The sequence below is a fragment of the Piliocolobus tephrosceles genome, chromosome 21 (genome assembly GCF_002776525.5).
Source record: "Piliocolobus tephrosceles isolate RC106 chromosome 21, ASM277652v3, whole genome shotgun sequence".
NCBI classification, from domain to species: domain Eukaryota; kingdom Metazoa; phylum Chordata; class Mammalia; order Primates; family Cercopithecidae; genus Piliocolobus; species Piliocolobus tephrosceles.
The window spans coordinates 17388691-17410307 of record NC_045454.1 but is presented as its reverse complement, the minus strand read 5'-3'; the positions used below and the strand labels follow the sequence as shown (position 1 = coordinate 17410307).

The 21617-nt window shown below is 53.7% G+C and overlaps 2 protein-coding genes across 2 annotated transcripts in view; one reads left to right on the top strand and one right to left on the bottom strand.

Moving 5' to 3' along the window:
* MAP3K10 (mitogen-activated protein kinase kinase kinase 10) overlaps positions 1-15784 on the top strand; it is a 23474-nt gene extending 7690 nt beyond the window's left edge. Inside the window, exons 3-10 of the mRNA XM_023229344.2 lie at positions 5460-5608; positions 6097-6272; positions 6876-7122; positions 9677-9793; positions 13026-13197; positions 13297-13409; positions 13724-14422; positions 15179-15784. Of these exons, the coding sequence (XP_023085112.2) occupies positions 5460-5608; positions 6097-6272; positions 6876-7122; positions 9677-9793; positions 13026-13197; positions 13297-13409; positions 13724-14422; positions 15179-15501 (1996 nt within the window). The 3' untranslated portion in view covers positions 15502-15784. The remainder of the gene's footprint in view (positions 1-5459; positions 5609-6096; positions 6273-6875; positions 7123-9676; positions 9794-13025; positions 13198-13296; positions 13410-13723; positions 14423-15178) is intronic.
* Positions 15785-16252: 468 nt separating this feature from the next.
* On the bottom strand, positions 16253-18576 carry TTC9B (tetratricopeptide repeat domain 9B). The gene is made up of 3 exons (XM_023229399.1): positions 18138-18576; positions 17369-17551; positions 16253-16467 (listed from the first exon to the last, which is right to left on the bottom strand). Exons 1-3 carry the CDS (start codon positions 18562-18564, stop codon positions 16358-16360), a joined length of 720 nt encoding a protein of 239 aa, XP_023085167.1. The 5' UTR covers positions 18565-18576; the 3' UTR covers positions 16253-16357.
* Positions 18577-21617: the final 3041 nt, after the last annotated feature.

Genomic DNA, 21617 nt, shown 5'->3' with positions numbered 1-21617 from the left:
AAAAAAAAAAATTCATAAGATCTAGAGACAAGGCCAGGCGCGGTGGCTCACACCTGTCATCCCAGCACTTTGGGAGGCTGAGGTGGGTGGATCACTTGAGGTCAGGAGTTTGAGACCAGCCTGGCCAACATGGTGAAACCCCGTCTCTACTAAAAATACTAAAGTTACCTGGGCATGGTGGCGGGTGCCTGTAGTCCCAACTACTTGGGAGGCTGAGGCAGGAGAATCACTTGAACCCAGAATGCGGAGGTTGCAGTGAGCTGAGATCATGCCATTGCACTCCAGCCTGGGTGACAGATCAAGACTGTGACTCCAAAAACAGAAAAAAATTAAAAAGGCATAGAGACAGCGTGTAGATGCCAGCACTGAAGGCCCCCTCAGACACGAGCCCATGCACCGTCCCATCTGTTAGACGGGAAAATGATGAATTCACTCATTCATTCATTGATCCACCTGCACTGGGTTCTAGGGATATAGCAGCGAAGAAAAATAGACGCAATCCCTGCCCCCAGGAATAGTAAGTAAATAAACATACAAGAAGCTCTTTTTTATAAAGCTGTTTTTAAGAAAATTATAATTTTTAAAGATAATTAAGTACACCAGAAAAAAGTGTTAGTACGAAGCACGAGGGGCTGAGAGGAAGGTGCTTTGAGGGCTGGAAGACTACTTTTGGGAACGCTTCCCTGAGCAATCTGAGAAATGATACTTCATCTGGGTTCTGAGTGGCAAAAAGGAACCAGCCACGAGAAGTTTGGGGGAAGAAGCTGCCCAGTCAGGGGGGGCAGGTACCTGAAAGGAGGTGCTGAGGTGAGCGTGGTGTGTTCCGGAAACAGCAACAAGGCCCACGTGGCTGCCACTGTGCAGGCAAGGCAGAGAGAGGTAGGAAATGATGTAGGAGAGGGAGCTGGAAGGCCCTGTGGGTGAGGGAGTGGCCTTCAGGTTTTATTCTAATGAAGTGGGAGGCCATGAGGAGCCATGTCTGAATGGCATGGTAGCTCACACCTATAATCCCAGTATTTTGGGAGGCCAAAGTGGGAGGATCGCTTGAGACCAGGAATTTGAGACCAGCCTGGTCAACATAGTGAGACCCCATCTGTATGAAAAAGAAATTTTTAAGTTAATTTTTGTAAAAGGAAGTAAATAAAAGCTCCTTTGGAGGTTGGGCGCGGTGGCTCACACTGGTAATCCCAGCACTTTGGAAGGCCAAGGTGGGTGGATCACTTGAGGCCAGGAGTTTGAGGTCAGCCTGGCCAACGTGGTGAAATCGCATCTCTACTAAAAATACAAAAATTCTGCCAGGCACGGTGGCTCATGTCTGTAATCCTGGCACTTTGGGAGGCTGAGGTGGGCGGTTCACTTGAGGCCAGGAGTTCAGGACTAGCCTGGCCAACATGATGAAACCCCATCTCTACTAAAAATACAAAAATTAGCCAGGTGTGGTGGCGGGTGCCTGTAGTCCCAGCTACTCGGCAGGCTGAGGCAGGGAAATTGCTTGACGCAGGAGGCAGAGGTTGAGATGGCGCCACTGCACTCCAGCCTGGGCGACAGAGCAAGACTCCATCTAAAAAAAAAAATTAAAAACTAAAAGCTCCTTTGACTGTTAGGTAGAGACGGCCAATGATGGGACTGTTGCTGTCACCAGTAAGAGTTGATGGTGGCCGTGGAGACTTTCAACCCAGGACCTTCTGCTTGGCTGGAGCCAAACCTGGGTCTCCCCATTTACTGTTCCCGTCAATTCCCAGCTGAGGCTCCACATTGTCCAAGCAGCAAATTAATGAGTATGAGACAGAGACAGGAAGTCTCCAGCTCAGCCTAGAGCAGAGCAGCCCTTTGGGAGAATTTCCAACTGGCTGTACATCAGGCATTCATTTGTGCTACCTTTTTTTTTCTCTTTTCTTTTTTTTGGGGGGGGACAGAGTCTCGCTCTGCCACCCAGGCTGGAGTGCAATGGCACAATCTCGGCTCACTGCAACCTCCTCCTCCCAGATTCAAGTGATTCTCACACCTCAGCCTCCCAAGTAGCTGAGATTATAGGCATGCATCGGCTGATTTTTTATATTTTTAGTGGAGACAGGGTTTCACCATGTTGGCTAGGCTGGTCTTGAACTCCTGACCTCAGGTGATCCACTCGCCTTGGCCTCCCAGAATACTGGGATTACAGGCATGAGCCACCATGCCTGGCTGGTCAGGCTAATTCTTTCTGGCGTGGTCCTGTCCTGTACTTACCAGGATGCAGGATATCCACACTTCCCAGCCACAAACTTCAGTAACACTCCCAGTCATTATAACAATCAAAATACCCCCATAGATTTCCTGGGACATGGGAAAGAGGGGAGGATCATGCTACCCTCCAGTTATAAACCACTGTTTTTTCCCCCAGCTTGTGTGGTCTCCATTCTCAAGTTTACTTCATGATCCAAAATGACTGCTTGAGCTCCAGCTTTTTTTTTTTTTTTTTTTTGAGATGGAGTCTTGTTCTGTCGCCCAGGCCAGAGTGCAGTGGCGTGATCTTGGCTCACTGCAACTCTGCCTCCTGGGTTCAAGCAATTCTCCTGCCTCAGCCTCCCAAGTAGCTGGGACTACAGGCGCGTGGCACCACGCCCGGCTAATTTTTGTTATTTTCTTTTATTTTTTTAAGTAGAGATGGATTTCACCATATTGGCCAGGATGGTCTTGATCTCTTGACCTCGTGATCTGCCCACCTGGGCCTCCTAAAGTGCTGGGTTTACAGACATGAGTCACCGTGCCCGGCTTTTTTTTTTTTTTTTTTTTTTAAAAAAAAAACAGGATCTTGCTCTGTCACCCAGGCTGGAGTACGGTGATGCCGTCACAAATCATTGTGGCCTCAACCTCCTGGGCTCAAGTGATCCTCCCACCTCAGCCTCTCTCGTAGCTGGGACTACAGGCATGCCACCACGCCAGGCTAACTTTTTGCAGAGATGAGGTCTCACTTTGTTTCCTAGGCTGGTCTCAATCTCTTGGGCTCAAGAGGTTCTCTTGCGTTGGCCTCCCAAAGTGTTGAGATTATAAGCATGAGCCACTGTGCCTAACTCCAGACTCCAGCTTTTTTTTTTTTAAGTTCTGGGATTCACGTGCAGAATGTGCAGGGTTTGTTACATAGGTGTACGTGTGCCATGGCGGTTTGCTGCACCCATCAACCCATCATCTAGGTTTTAAGCCCTGTGTGCATTAGGTATTTGTCCTAATGCTCTCCCTCCCCTTCCCCCTACCCACCAGGGTCCAGCTTTTATGGCTACATTCCAACCATAGGAAGGGGAAAAGAGAAAAAGGGCACCGTTTCTTTCTTTTTTTTTTTTTTGAGATGGAGTCTTGCTCTGTTGCCCAGGCTGGAGTGCAGTGGCACGATCTCAGCTCACTGCAAGCTCTGCCTCCCAGGTTCACACCATTCTCCTGCCTCAGCCTCCTGAGTAGCTGGGACTACCGGCGCCCGCCATCATGCCAAGCTATTTTTTTTTTTTTTGAGACAGAGTCTCACTCTGTCACCAGGCTGGAGTGCAGTGGCGTGATCTCGGCTCACTGCAAGCTCCGCCCCCTGGGGTTCAAGCAATTCTCCTGCCTCAGCTTCCCGAGTAGCTGGGACTACAGGCGTGCGCAACCACACCCAGCTAATTTTTGTATTTTTAGTAGAGACAGGGTTTTACCATGTTGGCCAGGATGGTCTTGATCTCCTGACCTTGTGATCTGCCCGCCTCGGCCTCCCAAAGTGCTGGGATTACAGGCATGAGCCACCGCGCCTAGCCAGGCACCCCTTCTTTTTACGGACACTTCCTGGAAGCTAGTTGCCTACTACCCCCCCTCCTACATCCCATGCACCAGAACTGTGGTCATGTGGACATGCTTAGCCGCAAAAAGAATGGAAAATTCACACAGGCAGCACGTGGCCAGCTCAGTTCACCAGCACTGTCACTGAAGAATGGGAGGCTGTAAGCTGCATGGGGGGAGTGATTGTGTCTATCTCTTCCCAGTGTCTAGAATGGTGCTTGGCACACAGTAGGCACTTAATAAGTATACGTTGAATGGGCCGGGCGCAGTGGCTCATGCCTGTAATCCCAGCACTTTGGGAGGCTGAGGCGGGTGGATCACCTGAGGTCAGGAGTTTGAGACCAGCCTGGCCAACGTGGTGAAACCCCATCTCTACTAAAAATACAAAAATTAGCTGGAGTGGTGGTGCGCACCTGTAATCCCAGCTACTTGGGAGACTGAAGCACAAGAATCACTTGAACCTGAGAGGCGGTGGTTGCAGGGAGCCAAGATCATGCCGCTGCACTCCAGCCTGGGCGACAGAGACTTTGTCTGAAAAAATATATATATGTGTTGAATGAATGCATGAGTGGATAGTGGGGGAGACAGGGATCTACTCCAGAATAAACACCACACAGAATGGTCATCAGGATCTGGGAGGATGTAGAGTTTGCAGGGGAAGATAGCTTTGTAGGGACCACAGCACAGTGACGCACGCCCTGGTACCATGGAGCCACTGAGGGCACTGTCATGGGCAGCAGGCAGACCTGAGTCCAGGTGTGGCTCCACCACTCAGTAGCTGTGTGACCTCGGGCAAGCCCCTTACCTCTCTGAGCCTGTACCTGCTCATCAGATAAAGCAGGGGTCATACCAAACCCTTCTGCCTTACCGGACTGTTGTGAGGATTACCGAGTGCCTAGCACAGTGCCTGGCCCGCAGTAAGCACTTTATAAACGTTAAATAATGTTAACTGGTTTTTAGAGGTAAGTGCTGAGTGTTTTGGGGAAACATAGAGGAGGGGCCTCTAACCTAGCTTTGGAGGCTATGGAATCAAGGAAGGCTTCCTGGCAGTGGGGGGCAACGTGAGTTGAGACTTGAGGGACAAATAGTTAAAGGGAAGAGTGTTCTCCACCAAGGGAACAGCATGTGTGAAGGCCAGAGGTTAGAAAGAACAGGGCCTGTTCAGTATTTAGTGTGGCTGCAAGATGAAGTTGGGGTTAGAATGGGCTGAGAGTGTTTGGAGGTGAGGCCGCAGGGGTCTTCAAAGGGCCGAGAAGGATGGATTTAGGCAGGGTGCAGTGGCTCATGCCTATAATCCCAGCACTTTGGGAAGCCGAGGCAGGAGGATCACTTGAGCCCAGGAGTTTGAGACCAGCCTGGGCAACATAGTGAGACCTCCATCTCGACAAAAATAAAAATGAGAAAGATGCATTTGCCCAGTAGGAACACGGGACCTGAAGATTTTCAGGTAGGGGAGAGGGAAGAGAGGCCGAGCAAAGGAGAGACATCAGAGAGCCAAGCACACCCCATCTGTTGGAGAACAAGGCCACAGAGGTCAAAGCAAGTTCTTGTGACCTCATTGGCCGGGAGTGGGTGTTGGGGTGAGGGCGGCCCTGCATGGGACCAAGGGCAGGGCTGGGTATAGGTGAGGATTGGGGTGGGCTGTGATATCACTCCTCCCTCTCCCCTGCCTGCAGCTTCGGGGTGCTGCTGTGGGAGCTGCTGACTGGGGAGGTTCCCTACCGTGAGATCGACGCCTTGGCTGTGGCGTATGGCGTGGCTATGAATAAGCTGACACTGCCCATTCCCTCCACGTGCCCCGAGCCCTTTGCCCGCCTCCTGGAGGGTGAGCCGGGGCCCCATGGTGAGGGTAGGCTCAGCTTGAAGTGCCAGGGACCTGTGGGCCCAGACCTCGCCCCTTCACACCCATCCATACCAGTGGGCCTGGGAGTGAGGGAGAAGGGGCTAGAACTCACTGGACTCCAAACAGTCTCCCCATGGTTGGCTCCATTCCCCGTGCCCCAACCCTTGTTCGGGCCAGGCCCAGAGCTCTCCAGGACAACCTGTTAGGACTCCTTGGCCCTAGGATTCCACTGTGATCCTGATTGCACCACCAGCTTCTCCTCGGGGTGCAGGTCCCGGGATTTCTCTCCCAGCATTTCACTGAGTGGAATTGGCCAGGAACTTGGCTTTGAATCCCTTCTCCTCAGCTCCATAGCAGCTGTTTGTCTGCAGTCTCCAGAAATTCTGCCTTCCTCTGAGCAGGCTGAGTTCCCAGAATGTGACCACTGACACCTCCACCCCCCACCACTGTCCTTCCTCCTCCCACCCCAGAATGCTGGGACCCAGACCCCCATGGGCGGCCAGATTTCGGCAGCATCTTGAAGCGGCTTGAAGTCATCGAACAGTCAGCCCTGTTCCAGATGCCACTGGAATCCTTCCACTCGCTGCAGGAAGACTGGAAGTTGGAGATTCAGCACATGTTTGATGACCTTCGGACCAAGGAGAAGGTGAAGGCAGGGGGCAAGGTGGGAAAGATGGAGCAAGACCCCTGAGTTCTGATGCCTTGGGCTGCTCAGAGACCCCTCCCCTGAACCCCAGCCTTTGGGTCCATGCAGGGTTAAGGGAGCCTTTTTTGCATATTAAGAAAAGACAGTCTCCTGTTGGTGGATTAATAAGAAAAAGGCACCCTGTACTGAAGTACTTACAGGTGACACTGCATGATGTCTGGGGTTGGCTTTAAAATACTACAGCAGAAACGAAGAGAGGGCCAGAGGAGAGAAGGACGGGGATACAAGATTCGCAAAGCATAGGTAATTGTTGAAGTTGGGTGATGGGTACAGGGGGGTGCACTGTTCTCTGCTTTTGTGGATATCCGAAGTTTCCTAAATTGAAGAGTTAAGAAAGAAAAGCACCCCTTTCTTTGGGCTAACACAGTTCCCTGCCCTGACACCCAGCTTGGATAGCAAAGCATGAGTCGGGTGGTGAACCCAATGTGCCCCACAGCAAGGTACCCTTGTGTGAGGCACCAACCAGACCCAGCAGCCCTGGGTCCCTCCCCAGGAAGCAGAACAGCTAAGCCCCTCCCCCCAGCCACCGCCTCTCCTCCCCAGGAGCTTCGGAGCCGTGAGGAGGAGCTGCTGCGGGCGGCGCAGGAGCAGCGCTTCCAGGAGGAGCAGCTGCGGCGGCGGGAGCAGGAGCTGGCAGAACGCGAGATGGACATCGTGGAAAGGGAGCTGCACCTGCTCATGTGCCAACTGAGCCAGGAGAAGCCCCGGGTCCGCAAGCGCAAGGGCAACTTCAAGCGCAGCCGCCTGCTCAAGCTGCGGGAAGGCGGCAGCCACATCAGCCTGCCCTCCGGTACCCACCCGTGTCCCCAGAGCACCCCCCAGAGGCTGCTGGGAGCAGCCCTGACCTGGGATTTATCTCTTCCTTTTCTTTTTCAACTTGTTTTTATTGCTAAATATATCACACATAGTCAGTGATCAGCCCAGTGCAGTGGCCAGCACCTGTAGTCCCAGCGTACTCGGGAGGCCAAGGTGGGAGGATCACCTTGAGGCCAGGAGTTTGAGACCAGCCTGGGCAACATAGACCCCATATTTACCAAAAAAAAAAAAAGTTTTTTAATTAGTTGGGCATGTTGGCGTGCAATTATAGTCCAAGCTACTGGGGAGGCTGAGGTGGGAGGATCACTTGAGTCCAGGAGTTCGAGGCTGCACTGAGCTGTAATTGCACCACTGAACTCCAGTCTGGGCAGCAGAGCAAGACCCTATCTCTAAGGGAAAGAAAGAAAAAAAGAAAATGACCAAAAACCTGTACAGCTAAGTGAGTTACTCTAGTCACCCCCATGAAAGCAAAGAGAACCTCACAGCCATCCCAAGTGCTTTCCACCTGCCCCTTCCAAACACAACCTCACACCACACTCTGAGAGGAACATCTGTCTTGATACTTAGGACAGTTACTTCTGAAATTTCTTTTTCATTTTATCTCTCTTTAAAAATATTTTTTAATCTGGCCAGGAGCAGTGGCTCACACCTGTCATCCCAGCACTTTGGGAGTCCAAAGTGGGTGGATCACTTGAGGCCAGGAGTTCTAGAGCAGCCTGGTCAACATGGTGAAATCCCACCTCTACTAAAAATACAAAATTAGCTGGGCATGGTGGTGCAGGTGCCTCTAATACCAGTTATTTGGGAGGCTGAGGTACAACCATCACTTGAACCCGGAAAGCAGAGGTTGCAGTGAGCTGAGATTGCGTCACTACACTCCAGCCTGGGTGACAGAGTGAGACGCCGTCACAAAATATATAATTAAGAGATACATGTATATGCTGATATTTGACCATTTTTGACCTACAAAAACAGAAGTTTCGCATGGATCAACCTAATAATTGGATCTCAAGACTTAGTCAGATTCAGATTCAGGTTTGATTTGTATTTTCCCCCACACTGCTTCCCAGGTAATGCATTCAGGAGGGAGGCACGTAGTGTCTGGTTGTCTCTCTCTGTGATGTTACAAGCCAGAAAGCAGTGCCTTAAGCAGCAGTGGCCAGTGGAAATATAATGCAAGCCACGTGTATAATTTTAAATTTTCTAGTAAGCTACACATAAAAGCAAAAATAAATAAGAGATGTCAATTTTAATATTTTTTATTAGGCCAGGTGTGGTGGCTCACGCCTGTAATCCCAGCACTTTGGGAGACTGAGGCGGGCAGATCAGCTGAGGTCAGGAGTTCGAGACCAGCCTGACCAAAATGGAGAAATCCCTTCTCTACTAAAACTTCAAAATTAGCCGGGCATGGTGGCACATGCCTGTAATCCCAGCTACTCAGGAGGCTGAGGAAGGAGAATCGCTTGAACGTGGGAGGTAGAGGTTGCAGTGAGCCGAGATTGTGCCATTGCACTCCAGCCTGGGCAACAAGCGTGAAACTCCATCTCAAAAAATATATGTATTATTTATTTAGCCCAATATATCCATGCAATCAATACAAAATAATTGTGAGATATTTTACCTTCTTTTTTCACACTAAAATTTTGAAATCCAGATGTATTTTATATTTATAGCACATCTAAATGTGGACAGAAAATTTTCATTAAAAAAATTTTTTTTCTGAGATGGAGTCTTGCTACATTACCCAGGGTCGTCTTGAACTCCCGGGCTTAGGCAGCCCTCCCAAAGTGCTGGGATTACAGGCATGAGCTACTGTTCCAGACCTATCAAAAACATTTGATCTGTATTTAGATTTCATAAAAGTTAGAGTTGAAAAAGTACATACACATACCCAAGTTGTTCCAAACATGAGTTTCCAATAATCAAATGGAGTACCTGTTTTTAAAATTTAAACTTAAATTACTGTAATTACAAAAAAATAAAGAGTTGACTGGGCATGGTGGCTCACATCTGTAATCCCAGCACTTTGGGAGGCGGATGCTGGAGGATTTTTTGAGGCCAAGAGTTCAAGACCAGCCTGGGCACCACAGTGAGAATTCATCTTTTATATAGATATACAGTTTAAAAATTAGATAAATGAGGTTAAACTCCAGTTCCTCCATTGCACAAGCCGCATTCCAAGTGCTCGGTTGCTGCACATAGCTACTGGCCGCCATATTGGACACTGAGGCCTAGGTCCTTGGTCCACTAGAGCTCTTGTGCTTGTGCTTATTAAACCACAGTTCCATTGCTGAGCCTCCCCCCAACTTGCTGATTCATGGAGGGCCCAAGAATTTGCATTGCCAAGAAATTTTCAGCTGACAGTGATGCTGCTGTTCTGGGGTCCACACTGTGAGAACCACTGCATTAAGGAATGAAACATGGCAGTGGTCCCATTCTAGAATTCCTTCTCTGCTTCTACAGAGGAAACTTCCCTTTGGTAATCCCTGGAACCATTTGCTTAGGAAAGCTTCTCTTTCTTTCTGCAGGCTTTGAGCATAAGATCACAGTCCAGGCCTCTCCAACCCTGGATAAGCGGAAAGGATCTGATGGGGCCAGCCCCCCTGCAAGCCCCAGCATCATCCCTCGGCTGAGGGCCATTCGCCGTGAGTATCTCCCAAGGCCCTCACCAGTCAGTCAGTCAGTGAACAAACATTTTTGCACACGATGTTTATACCTGGCACCAAGCCAGAGTAACAGCAAGAAAGAAGACAAGCCAAGGCCCTTTTCCTCATTCTTATCATGGGAAACAGACAGTAAACAAATAAGTCTGTAAGCAGGATAATTTCTTTTTTTTTTTTTTTTTTCTTTTTCTTTTTGAGATGGAGTCTTGCTCTGTCTCCTAGGCTGGAGTGCAGTGGTGCAATCTTGGCTCACTGCAACCTCTGCCTCCTGGGTTCCAGTGATTTTCCTGCCTCAGCCTCCCGAGTAGCTATGGTTACAGTCACACATGACCACACCTGCCTAATTTTTTGTATTTTTAATAGAGATGGGGGTTTGAGCATGTTGGCCAGGCCAGTATCGAACTCCTAACCTCAAGTGATCCACTCACTTCAGCCTCGCAAAGTGCTGGGATTACAGGCATGAGCCGCCACGCCCGGGCGCAGGATAATTTCTAGTAGTGATAAATTATTTAAAGGAGCTCAGAGGAGACGTATTAGTCACAGTTCTTCAGAGAAACAGAATCCACAGCTTATGTTTAGAAATATACAAAGAGATGTATTGGCTGGGCACGGTGACTCATACCTGTAATCCCAGCACTTTGGGAGGATGAAATGGGAGGATTGCTTGAGCCTAGGAGTTCGATGCCAGCCTGGGCAACAAAGTGAGACCCCATCTCTACTTAAAAACAAAAACAAAAGAAATCGATGTATTATGAGGGATTGGCCCATGCGATTATGGAGGCCGGGAAGTCCTGCAATCTAATGTAGTTCCAAGTCAAGTCCAAAGACCTGGCCAAGCACAGTGGCTCACGCCTGTAATCTCAACACTTTGGGAGGCCGAGGCAGGCAGATCACCTGAGATCAAGAGTTCAAGACCAGCCTGGCCAACATGGTGAAACCCAGTCTCTACTAAAAATGCAAAAATTAGCCAGGCATGGTGGCGTGTGCCTATAATCCCAGCTACTCAGGAGACTGAGGCAGGAGAATCGCTTGAACCTGGGAGGCGGAGGTTGCAGTGAGCCGAGATCGTGCCTCGGCTGCACTCCAAACTGGGCAACACAGTGAGACTCAGTCTCAAAAAAAAAAAAAACAAATTGTCCAAAGACCTGAGAACCTGAGTACCGATGTCCGATGTCTCAGGGCAGGAGAAGATGGATGTCCACGCTCATGCAGAGAGCAAACTCACCCTTCCTCTGCCTTCCTAGACAAAAAGCTAACTCTCCTTTTGTTCTATCTGGACCCTCAGCGGATTGGACGGTGCCCACCCACATTGGCGAGGACGATCTCTCTTGACTCAGTCCACTGATTCAAATGCTAATCTTCCAGAAACACCCTCACAGAAATCATGCTTAACCAGCTACCTAGGCGTCCTTTAGCCCAGTCAAGTTGATGCATAAAATTACCCATCACAGAAGGGTTGCTATTTTACATCTGGAAGCCCTATGGGAGGAGGTGAGGTTTGAGCAGGGACCTTTGTTCTAAGGATTGAGACAGGCTGAGACCTCAGGGAACCATGCCCCTGGCGGAGGGAGCAGCAAAGGCAAAAGCTGGAGGTGGGAGCAGCGTGGGCTGCTTGTTAGCCCGCTTGGCTGGAGCAGAGTGAATGGGAGGCGGACATAGGTTTTGTGGTCAGGGAGTTCTCAGGGCTCAGATCAGGCAGCACCCTGAGGGCAGGATAAGAGTCTGGATTTGATTTTCTTTTCTTTTAATTTTCATTGGACACCTTTGGTATGGATTTTTTTGGTTTTAATTTTTGTTTATAGTTCTGGGGTACATGTGCAGGATGTGCAGGTTTGTTACATAGGTAAACGTGTGCCGTGGTGATTTGCTGCACCTATCAACCCATCACCTAGATAGTAAGCCCATGCATTAGCTATTTTTCCTAATATTGTCCCTCTTCCCACCCCACCCCCCGACGGGCCCCAGTGTCTGTTGTTCCCGTCCCTGTGTCCCTGTGATCTATTTGTTCAGCTCACACTTGTAAGTGAGAACATGGAGTGTTTGATTTTCTCTTCCTGCGTTAGTTTGCTGAGGATAACGGCTTCCAGCTCCATCCATGTCCCTGCAAAGGACATGATCTCGTTCCTTTTTATGGCTGCATGGTATTCCATGGTGAGACAGGCTCTCACTTTGTCTCCGAGGCTGGAGTGCAATGGCACGATCTCAACTCAATGCAACCTCCACCTCTGGGTTCAAACAATTCTCCTGCCTCAGCCTCCCAAGTAGCTGGGACTACAGGCCTGCACCACCATGCCCGGCTAATTTTTGTATTTTTAGTAGAGATGGGGTTTTCACCATGTTGGCCAGGATGGTCTCCAACTCCTGACCTCAAGTGATTCTTCTGCCTCGGCCTCCCAAAGTGCTGGGATTCCAGGCGAGAACCACCGCACCTGGCCTGGTGTGGATTTTCTTTTAACTGCCCTGGGGCAGCCCCCAGAGCCATGTGAGGAAGGCACTGAGGGAATCAAGTTGACCTTTTTCCCTCTGGCTGCTGTAAGAAATAAAGATGGAGAGAGCAGTGAGATGATGGAGGCCAGGCCAGGGTGGGGGACTTGGAAGGGACAGATGTCCACAGTTGGGGCTATATGGCAGAGACACGGTCATCGGAGTTTCCTGGTGGGCTGAAGGGTGAAAGGCTAACTCCCCAGTTCCAGCCCCTCATTCACCCCAGCACTGTCCCCACCCACAGCCCCCCTGCCCTCTGTCTGGGCACCTGCTTTGTACCAGGCCCAGGAGGTCAGTCCTGCAGGGGACACAGAGACAAATACCCATACCATGGCAGCAAACACTGGCACCAGATAGGTCCAGAGCATCGCAGGGACAGAGATGAAGGCAGCTAACACCCAGGGAACTAACTACCCAGAGCTAGAGACCGGAAGCGCAGGCAGCCCGCCGGAATGAATGGTGAAGGGTTAGGTGTGAAGAGCAGGGGAGGCTGGAGGAGTTGGCAGGGAACCGCACATGGCCTTCAGTGCCAGGCAGAGGAGCTGGGACTTTGTCCTGACAGCAGTAGGGAGCTACGGGGGGATTTATAGCAGGGAGGGTCACGACTGGAGTTCAAAAGAGCCCTTGGACTCCCAGGCGGAGGGTGGGGCTGAGCTGGGGGCACTGGAGGCTGGGAGTCCAGTGGGGACAGACCCTCCACCCAGTAACCAAGTGGCTTCTCTGGACCTAGTGACTCCCGTGGACTGTGGTGGCAGCAGCAGTGGCAGCAGCAGTGGAGGAAGTGGGACATGGAGCCGCGGTGGGCCCCCAAAGAAGGAAGAACTGGTTGGGGGCAAGAAGAAGGGCCGAACGTGGGGGCCCAGCTCCACCCTGCAGAAGGAGCGGGTGGGAGGAGAGGAGAGGTGAGGTGTGGCGTGGCGGTGCCCACCCTGTGCCCAAGCCCCAGCTCCCAGGCTCCAGGCCACAGGACTGAGGTCTCCGACTCTCCCTGGGCCCCACAGGCTGAAGGGACTGGGGGAAGGAAGCAAACAGTGGTCATCGAGTGCCCCCAACCTGGGCAAGTCCCCCAAACACACACCCATCGCCCCTGGCTTCGCCAGCCTCAATGAGATGGGTAAGAGCCTGGGTGCTTGTAAGGGGGTGGGGGTTCTCTGGCCAAAGGGGTGAGCCTCCTGGGGCTGAGGGAGGAAACCAGATTTCACTGGGCCAGTGGGTGGGAGGCCTTCCTGGAAAGGGAGATGGTAGCCCCTGGGGCGTGGGGGTGCCTTTCCAGGGGCAGGGACCACCCTTCTCTGAGGCTTCTCGGGGAGACAGATTCAAGAACATGCTCGTGGGCCTTGGTCTTGCTGTTGGAGGGGTCCCTTGCCACAAGTCCCCGTGGGGCCCTGGTCAGCCCTGCAGCCCAGTGATGGCCCTCTCCGGTTGCAGAGGAGTTCGCGGAGGCGGAGGACGGAGGCAGCAGCGTGCCCCCTTCCCCCTACTCGACCCCGTCCTACCTCTCGGTGCCACTGCCCGCCGAGCCCTCCCCGGGGGCGCGGGCGCCGTGGGAGCCGACGCCGACCGCGCCCCCCGCCCGGTGGGGACACGGTGCCCGGCGGCGCTGCGACCTGGCACTGCTAGGCTGCGCCACACTGCTGGGGGCTGTGGGCCTGGGCGCCGACGTGGCCGAGGCGCGCGCGGCTGACGGCGAGGAGCAGCGGCGCTGGCTCGACGGCCTCTTCTTTCCCCGCGCCGGCCGCTTCCCGCGGGGCCTCAGCCCTCCCGCGCGTCCCCACGGCCGTCGCGACGACGTGGGCCCCGGCCTGGGCCTGGCGCCCTCGGCCACCCTCGTGTCGCTGTCGTCCGTGTCTGACTGCAACTCCACGCGTTCACTACTGCGCTCTGACAGCGATGAGGCCGCGCCGGCCGCGCCCTCCCCACCACCCTCCCCGCCCGCGCCCACACCCTCGCCCAGCGCCAACCCCCTGGTGGACCTGGAGCTGGAGAGCTTCAAGAAGGACCCCCGCCAGTCGCTCACGCCCACCCACGTCACAGCTGCATGTGCCGTGAGCCGCGGGCACCGGCGGACGCCATCGGACGGGGCGCTGGGGCAGCGGAGACCTCCCGAGCCCGCGGGCCATGGCCCTGGTGAGTGAGGTGCCCGCACCCAGGCCGCAGAGAACCCTTCTTTCCTCCTCTGCCAGGGGCGCAAGTCCAGCCCAGCCACGACCCCTCAGGCAGCCAATCCTCCTGCTTCTTGTGGAAGAAGGAGGGTCTGTGTCCCTTTACCACTCCTGGAGATATTGGGGGTCTCCAGGGGACTGAGACACAGTTGGCAAACTGATGCCTACAAGGCCAGACAGGTGCCTTTAGCAGTGGTGACCAGCATGACTATTGCCAATTCTTACACAGCCTAGACACTGTTCTCCTCCATCTGTTAACTGGGTGGGAGATGCAGCCATGGCAATGTTATTAAGTACCCACCTCAGGCACTGTGCTGCTTGTTGTAAGTTATTATTTTATTTGCTCCTCACCCGTGCAGTGAGGCTCCATTTTTATCCCCCTTCAGCGATAAGCCATGCCTGAGGTCTGTGCATGAGCTTAGCCCAATGTAGGAGAGTCGGGAAGACCAGGGCTTTGGCCCCAGTGGCTGCTGCTAAGCAGCAGCTCCAGAAGGTTGAGGAACATGCCAGGGTCCACCTAGAGGAGCAAGCAGCTGGGAGTGGTCCCAGCCTAGGTCAAGGCCCCGGCATTGCCATACTGCAGATGGAAATCGGATGCAGCAAGATCCATGGATTTCTCGAGAGAAACCAGAACTCATGCTTTTCATGTAAAAGCTCTGGCCTTTTTTTAATGCTACCCTCTGCCCCACCCCACTCACCTCCTCTGAACCTCTTTTACCAGGCCCTCGTGACCTTCTGGACTTCCCCCGCCTGCCCGACCCCCAGGCCCTGTTTCCAGCCCGCCGCCGGCCCCCCGATTTCCCAGGCCGCCCCACCACCCTGACCTTTGCCCCGAGACCTCGGCCAGCTGCCAGTCGCCCCCGCTTGGACCCCTGGAAACTGGTCTCCTTCGGCCGGACACTCACCATCTCGCCTCCCAGCAGGCCAGACACTCCGGAGAGCCCTGGGCCCCCCAGCATGCAGCCCACGCTGCTGGACATGGACATGGAGGGGCAGAACCAGGACAGCACAGTGCCCCTGTGTGGGGCCCACGGCTCCCACTAAGGCCTGCCCACCACCGCCCGCCTGGGCAGCCATGAATGTAGCGCCCCAGGCCCCGCCCCAGCCCGCCATGCCGCAAGGCGGGGGAGGCCCTGGGCAGGACGTTCACTCTATTTATTGGGGAAGGCGGGAGGGGGCAACACTTAACTTATTCCTTTGTACCCCAGGGGCTGGAGCCCTGTGCCCGCCCTGCACTGGGGGGAGGGTGGGCAGGGATACTCAGGGACAGGGCATCATGGGGGATTTGGCACAAAATGGAGCATTAAAGGTAACCCCTGCCCCCTACCGTACTTGACTGTCTTCCTTTTTCCTTTTTTTGTTTTGGATACAGAGTCTTGCTCTGTCACCCAGGCTGGAGTGTAGTGGCACCATCTCAGCTCACTGCAACCTCTGCCTCCTGGGTTCAAGTGATTCTTCTGCCTCAGCCTCCTGAGTAGCTGGGACTATAGTCTCCCGCCACCACGCCTGGCTAATTTTTGTATTTTTGGTAGAGACAGGGTTTCACCATGTTGACCAGGCTGCTCCCAAATTCCTGACCTGAAGTGATCCTCAGCCTCCCGAAGTGCTGGGATTACAGGCATGAGTCACTGCGCCTGGCCTAGACATGTTTCTTTCCCTGGCCCAGGCCCTGATGCTGGGTCATCCGAGCGGAACATTCCCCCGACCCCACACACCCTCCCTGGGCTTCTCTGGGTTTCTAAGGTCCAAAGGATGAGGCCCTCCCTGGTCACCCCAAGAACACCACACAAAGAAGTTGTGATCACCAGTGACAAGTGTTTTACCAACGAACACATGAGTCGGGGGAAGTTACATGGTGAGGTGGGAGGGTGAGGGGTAGAGAGGTCCCCCTGGGTTGGCCTCAGCCAATTACATCCCGAGTCTGGGCCCCAGCCCCACTGTCTTCCCGCTGGAGGCTGCAACGGTTCATCTTCAGCTGAGTCAGCTGGATGTAACGGAGCACATTGGTGTCTGCAGGGGAGGTGGGCAGGGCATCATCTGGGTGTCCTGGGGCAGCAGGTGACTTCCACACCACCCTCGCTCACACCCCATTCTCCGAAGTCACCAGCAGCTCTCTCACACAGCCAGCAGAGCCAGAGCCCTTCCTCAAAGCCCCAGCCACAGCCAGCAAACCGGAGGCATCGCACACTTCTAAGTGCCTGTATTTGCGGCGCCCTCTGCCAGGAATGCCTCTTCTCAGAGGCTCCTGTCACACTTCTCATCCTCCAGTGACATCTGCAAGAAGTCTGTTCTCTCCCAGCCATGTAACGGGAAAACTAATCTCGTCTCTGCTCCCACAACTCTGCACCTGTTGTAATCTCTCTTCCTTCCTCATTGGCTCTTAATACAAAACCGAGTGTTGTGTCTGCCCTCCTGCACTCATGTGTGTAAGTGCACACATGCACGCACACACACACACACCAATTTCCTGGCATCGCCCACCCGAGTGGATGAGTGGATGGTGGAGGCAGTGAATGAATAGGTGTGTGGGAATGGGTGAGTGGAGGAATGAGTGTGTGCGGTAGGCGGCCGTAGGAGGGGGTAATTGAGATGACAATGGGTGGATAGGGAAGTGGCTAAGCAAGTGAATAGGAGATATCAGGTGTGGCAATGACAGTAGATGAGAAATGACTGGGGAGATGTCAGAGGAGCGACAGGTGGATGGATGTTTGAATGGCGGGTGAAGGGCGGGGTGGATGAACGGATGAGTGGGCATGTAGGGAGTAGGTGGGTGGCACAGCCCTCCCTAGAGGCAGCTCCGCGGGAGGAGGGCTCTGCTGTTCTGCCCTGATCTTCCTGCCCGTTCCCTCCGCTCCAGCCCCTTTCCCCGCCCTGGGCCCAGCCCTCACCTCTACCCCACCCCGCCACTCACCTGTGGGCTCCCGGCTGCGGGCCTCCTGCAGGTAGCGCAGCGCGCGTGCGTAGTCGCCCAGGTGGTAGAAGGCAATGCCGGCGCGGTAGGTGGCCTTGAAGTTGCCCTGCTGTTTCTCCAGCACCTTGAGACAGTACTCGCGCACGCGCTCGTAGTTTACCAGCTCCGACTGCAGCAGGCAAGCTGCGGGGGCGGCGGGGCCGGCACTCTCAGAGCCTGCTGGCACCCCCAAAACCCACCTGACCTCTAGGAGCCGGGCCTCCAGGCTTCAGGGAATCCGGCCTAAGGGATTGCTCTGGCAACCGGGGGCGCCAATCCGCTCGCCTATCAAAACAGACGCAACTGCGCCGCCGCTAGGTGGCGTCAAAACACGGACTGGCGCCACTGGGCGATCCACCCGGAGCTGTCGGTGGGCAAGAGTACTAAGGGCCCGCACCGGGGCGAGGGCCGGGACCTCGAGCGGCTGGCTCAGGGCAGACTTCCTCACCTTAGGTCCACGTGCGGCCAGGGGGTAGAAAGAATGACTCAGGGGAAGCGGGGCCCTGAAGACCCGACCCAAAGACCATTTCCTGCATCCCAGCTCCCTCTAGCCACAGAATCTTGTCATCCCCTACCCCTAATCCCTTTCCTTGATCAAGCTCTGAAGTCTCCCCCAGAAGCCCACAGCCCTGGACCCTTCAGTCCCAGAGCCCGTGCCGCCACAAGTCGCCAAGCTCTCCCGATTGCCCCCTCCCCTTTTGCCCCATCCCCCCACCCTCCGACGGCGTACCCGTGAGGGAGTCGTAACACTCCACCTCTGTGCTCTCCACCAGGCGCCGCTGCTCCTCGCTGAGACGCGCCGGCCCGGGGCTGCTGGTGGGCCCGGGGGCGGCGGCGGGCAGGCCGCCAGGGCGGGCCCCCTGCGCCGCCTTCAGCTGAAGCAGCGCTCGGTGGTACTTGCCGATGGCCTCCCGGAACTTCTTCTCTCGGTAGCAGCGCTGGCCCTCTGCCTTGAACGCCACGGCGGCCCGCAGGCTGCTGTCGAGCGCCGCGCCCAGGCTCCCCGACGGCTCTGGGGTAGGACCCGGACGAGCGGAGCCATGGCGGGAGCCCGAGCCCGGGCCGGGGCCCGGAGGGGAGATGGCGGGAGGCGGGCGCGGCGGAGGCTCCGGGGCAGCGCTGAGCATCAGCACCGGGGACAGCGCGCCGCGCTGCATTGTGGGAAACTCCTGCCGCCGCCGCTGCAGCTACCGCATCGCCCCCCGCGGGGCTGGTCCCCACCCTTTCTCCGCCCCCTCACCTCCGGCAGCCGACTCCGCCTGCCCCCTATGGGTCTAGGGAAACCCCTCGAGACTTCCCCCATGCTCACTCTCAGATTAGCCAAGTCCTAGTTCTCCAGCCCGCCCCCCAAATTGTTCCCATTCCCCTTACCCTCCCCACCCTCCTGCCTGCTCTTCTCCCTGGTGCCCAAAGCTCCTGAAGATTTCTAGAAGGAAAAGAAGAGCCTAGGAGGAAGAGCAGGAAGACATCAGCCTCACAGAAAGCTGGCTTTCAGCCCACTGGCCATTTGGCATATCGAATGAGAACACAGGATTTGGACCCAAGCTTCCCAAATTCAAATCCCTGCTTATTTTCTCACTAGTGGTATGACTTAGACAGCTCGCTTAAACTACCTGGAACTCTGTATCCTCATCAGTAACATGGGACAATAATATCACCTTTAGGGCCAGGCGAGGTGGCTCACGCCTGTAATCCCAGCACTTTAGGAGGCCCAGGCGGGTGGATCGCTTGAGGTCAGGAGTTTGAGACCAGCCTGGCCAATATGGCAAAACCCTGTCTCTACTAATATACAATATATACAAAATTTTTGTATATATACACAAAAATTAGCCTGGTGTAGTGGCGTGCACCTGTAGTCCCAGCTACTCGGGAGACTGAGGCAGGAGAATCGCTTGAACCTGGGAGGCAGAGGTTGCAGTGAGCCGAGATTGTGCCACTGCACTCCAGCCTGGGTGACAGAGGGAGATGCTGTCTCAAAAAAGGAAAGGAAAGGAAAGGAAAAAGAAAAGAAATACATTAAAAATAATACCACCTTTGGGATTCATCTGTTAATTTATGAAACAAATATTCACTGACGTCCTTTCTGTGCCCAGCTCTGTGCTGGATGATGCTGGGACATAGCAGGGACGGTGTGAGCTTCAGACCCTACCCTCCCTGGGCCCCCAGTTCAGTGGGAAGACAGACCAGTGACCAGACAGTGACAGCCATGAGCAGGCTAGCCTGGGAAGCACAGACAGAGGGGTCAGGGCCGAGGTGCAAGAGGCACAGGAAGGGGGTCGGGACTGGGATGTGGGAGGTACCTGCCCTGGGCTGAGGTGGTGATAAAGTCTTCCTGGAGGAGGGAATAACGCTATAAACAAGAGAGATCTCCTTATTGCCCTCACCCAGCTCGCCTGTCTATGGGGGAAAACTAGTGAGAAGGCGAACAAGTCCCCAGGAAAGGAAGCATGCAGGAAGCTTTCAAGAAAAAAACCGAGGGTGAATGAGTCAATTGCCCTTCAGTCCTCCTTAGCCGACTGTTTAGTTGTGGGACCTGGCCCAAGTTCCTCTATCGTCCTCCTTGGACTTCCTCTGTGTGACATGAGGATAAAAGGCAAGTTAACCTCAGAGCAGTTGCAGGAACAGAATTATCTTATTCAGGTAAGGCGCTTAGCACAGGACTTCATACATTAATGGGCACTTAACAACTGGTGTTCTTATCATCCATGAGACTCTGAGTCACGTGATCATGAGGGCCTGGCTCTGAGTCAGCATCCATATATAGTTGTTGAATGAATGAGTGTGTGAGTGAAAGGCATTATGCATTACTACTCCTTCCCCCTCCCCTGAGGGAGAAGGGAGAGAGCCCCACTCTCCCCACCTCCACCCTCACAGCACATCCTCCAGCTGGAGGTCCCATGGCAGGTCACATGTGACAGACAGAAACCGGAACTCAGCACCTTCCATCTCAACCACAGCATCTGCCTCTATCTCTTATTGTACTTTGCTGTAAAACGCTTTTGCTGAGTGAGTTTCTCCCTTATCCCTGGGGTCCAGCCTTGAACACCTCAGGGGCGCAAACATTTTCCTCTCTGTATCTCCAAACCCAGGCTCAGTTAGGAGTGTAAAACTCCTGAGTTTGAGTTCTTGAGCAGTGCACACACCTTTCCCCACCTTGGGTGTGTCTGTTTTGTAATTAAAAACAGGAAGATCTGGCTGGGCTCAGTGGCTCACACTGGTAATCCCAGGACTTTGGGAGGCTGGGAGAGGTGGATCACCTGAACTCAGGAGTTTGAGACCAGCCTGGGCAACATGGCAAAACCGTGTCTCTACCAAAAATACAAAAATTAGCCAGGTATGGTGACATGCGCCAGTGGTCCCAGCTACTTGGAAGGCTGAGGTGGGAGGATTGCTTGAACCCAAGAGGTGAAAGTTTCGGTGAGCTGAGACCACACCACTGCATTCCAACCTGAATGATGAAAGAGTGAGACCCTGTCTCAAAAAAAAAAAAAAAAAAAAAATCCGTTGATTCATAACCATGTTTTCTGACCAAGTAAATGCCTAGGTACCTGGGCACAGTAGCAGAGGACAATCATACCTAAAATCACAGTCCTGCTGGGATGCAATGTTAACACTTTTACAACACCTCCTCGGTGTCAGACATTGTCATAAAGCTTTCCTTTTTTTTTTTTTTTTTTTGAGACGGAGCCTTGCACCATCTCTGGGCTGGGGCTGGAGTGCAATGACGTGACCTCGGCTCACAGCAACCTCCACCTCCCAGGTTCAAGCGATTCTCTTGCCTCAGCCTCCTGAGTAGCTGGGATTACAGGTGCCAGCCACCATGCCTGCTAATTTGCTGTATTTTTAGTAGAGACAGGGTTTCACGAGGTTGACCAAGCCGGTCTCGAACTCCTGACCGCGTGATCCGCCAGCCTCGGCCTCCAAAAGTGCTGAGATTACAGGCTTGAGCCACCGCACCTGGCCACTTTACGTATATTTTAACTCACATCCTCACCACAGTGTCGGGAGGTTGGTACCATAATTATCCCCGTTGACACCTGGGCACTTCCCAGGTTAAGCATATCAGACCCCATTGATCAAACTCTCACTATCCAGGACTTACTACTACAAACTGATGACCTTCACAGAGCATCTTCCAGGCCTGGGAGACCCTATCTTCATAGTGTTTGGACGAACGGAGGCAGGATGGTGCACTTCCGGGTTCTTCTTC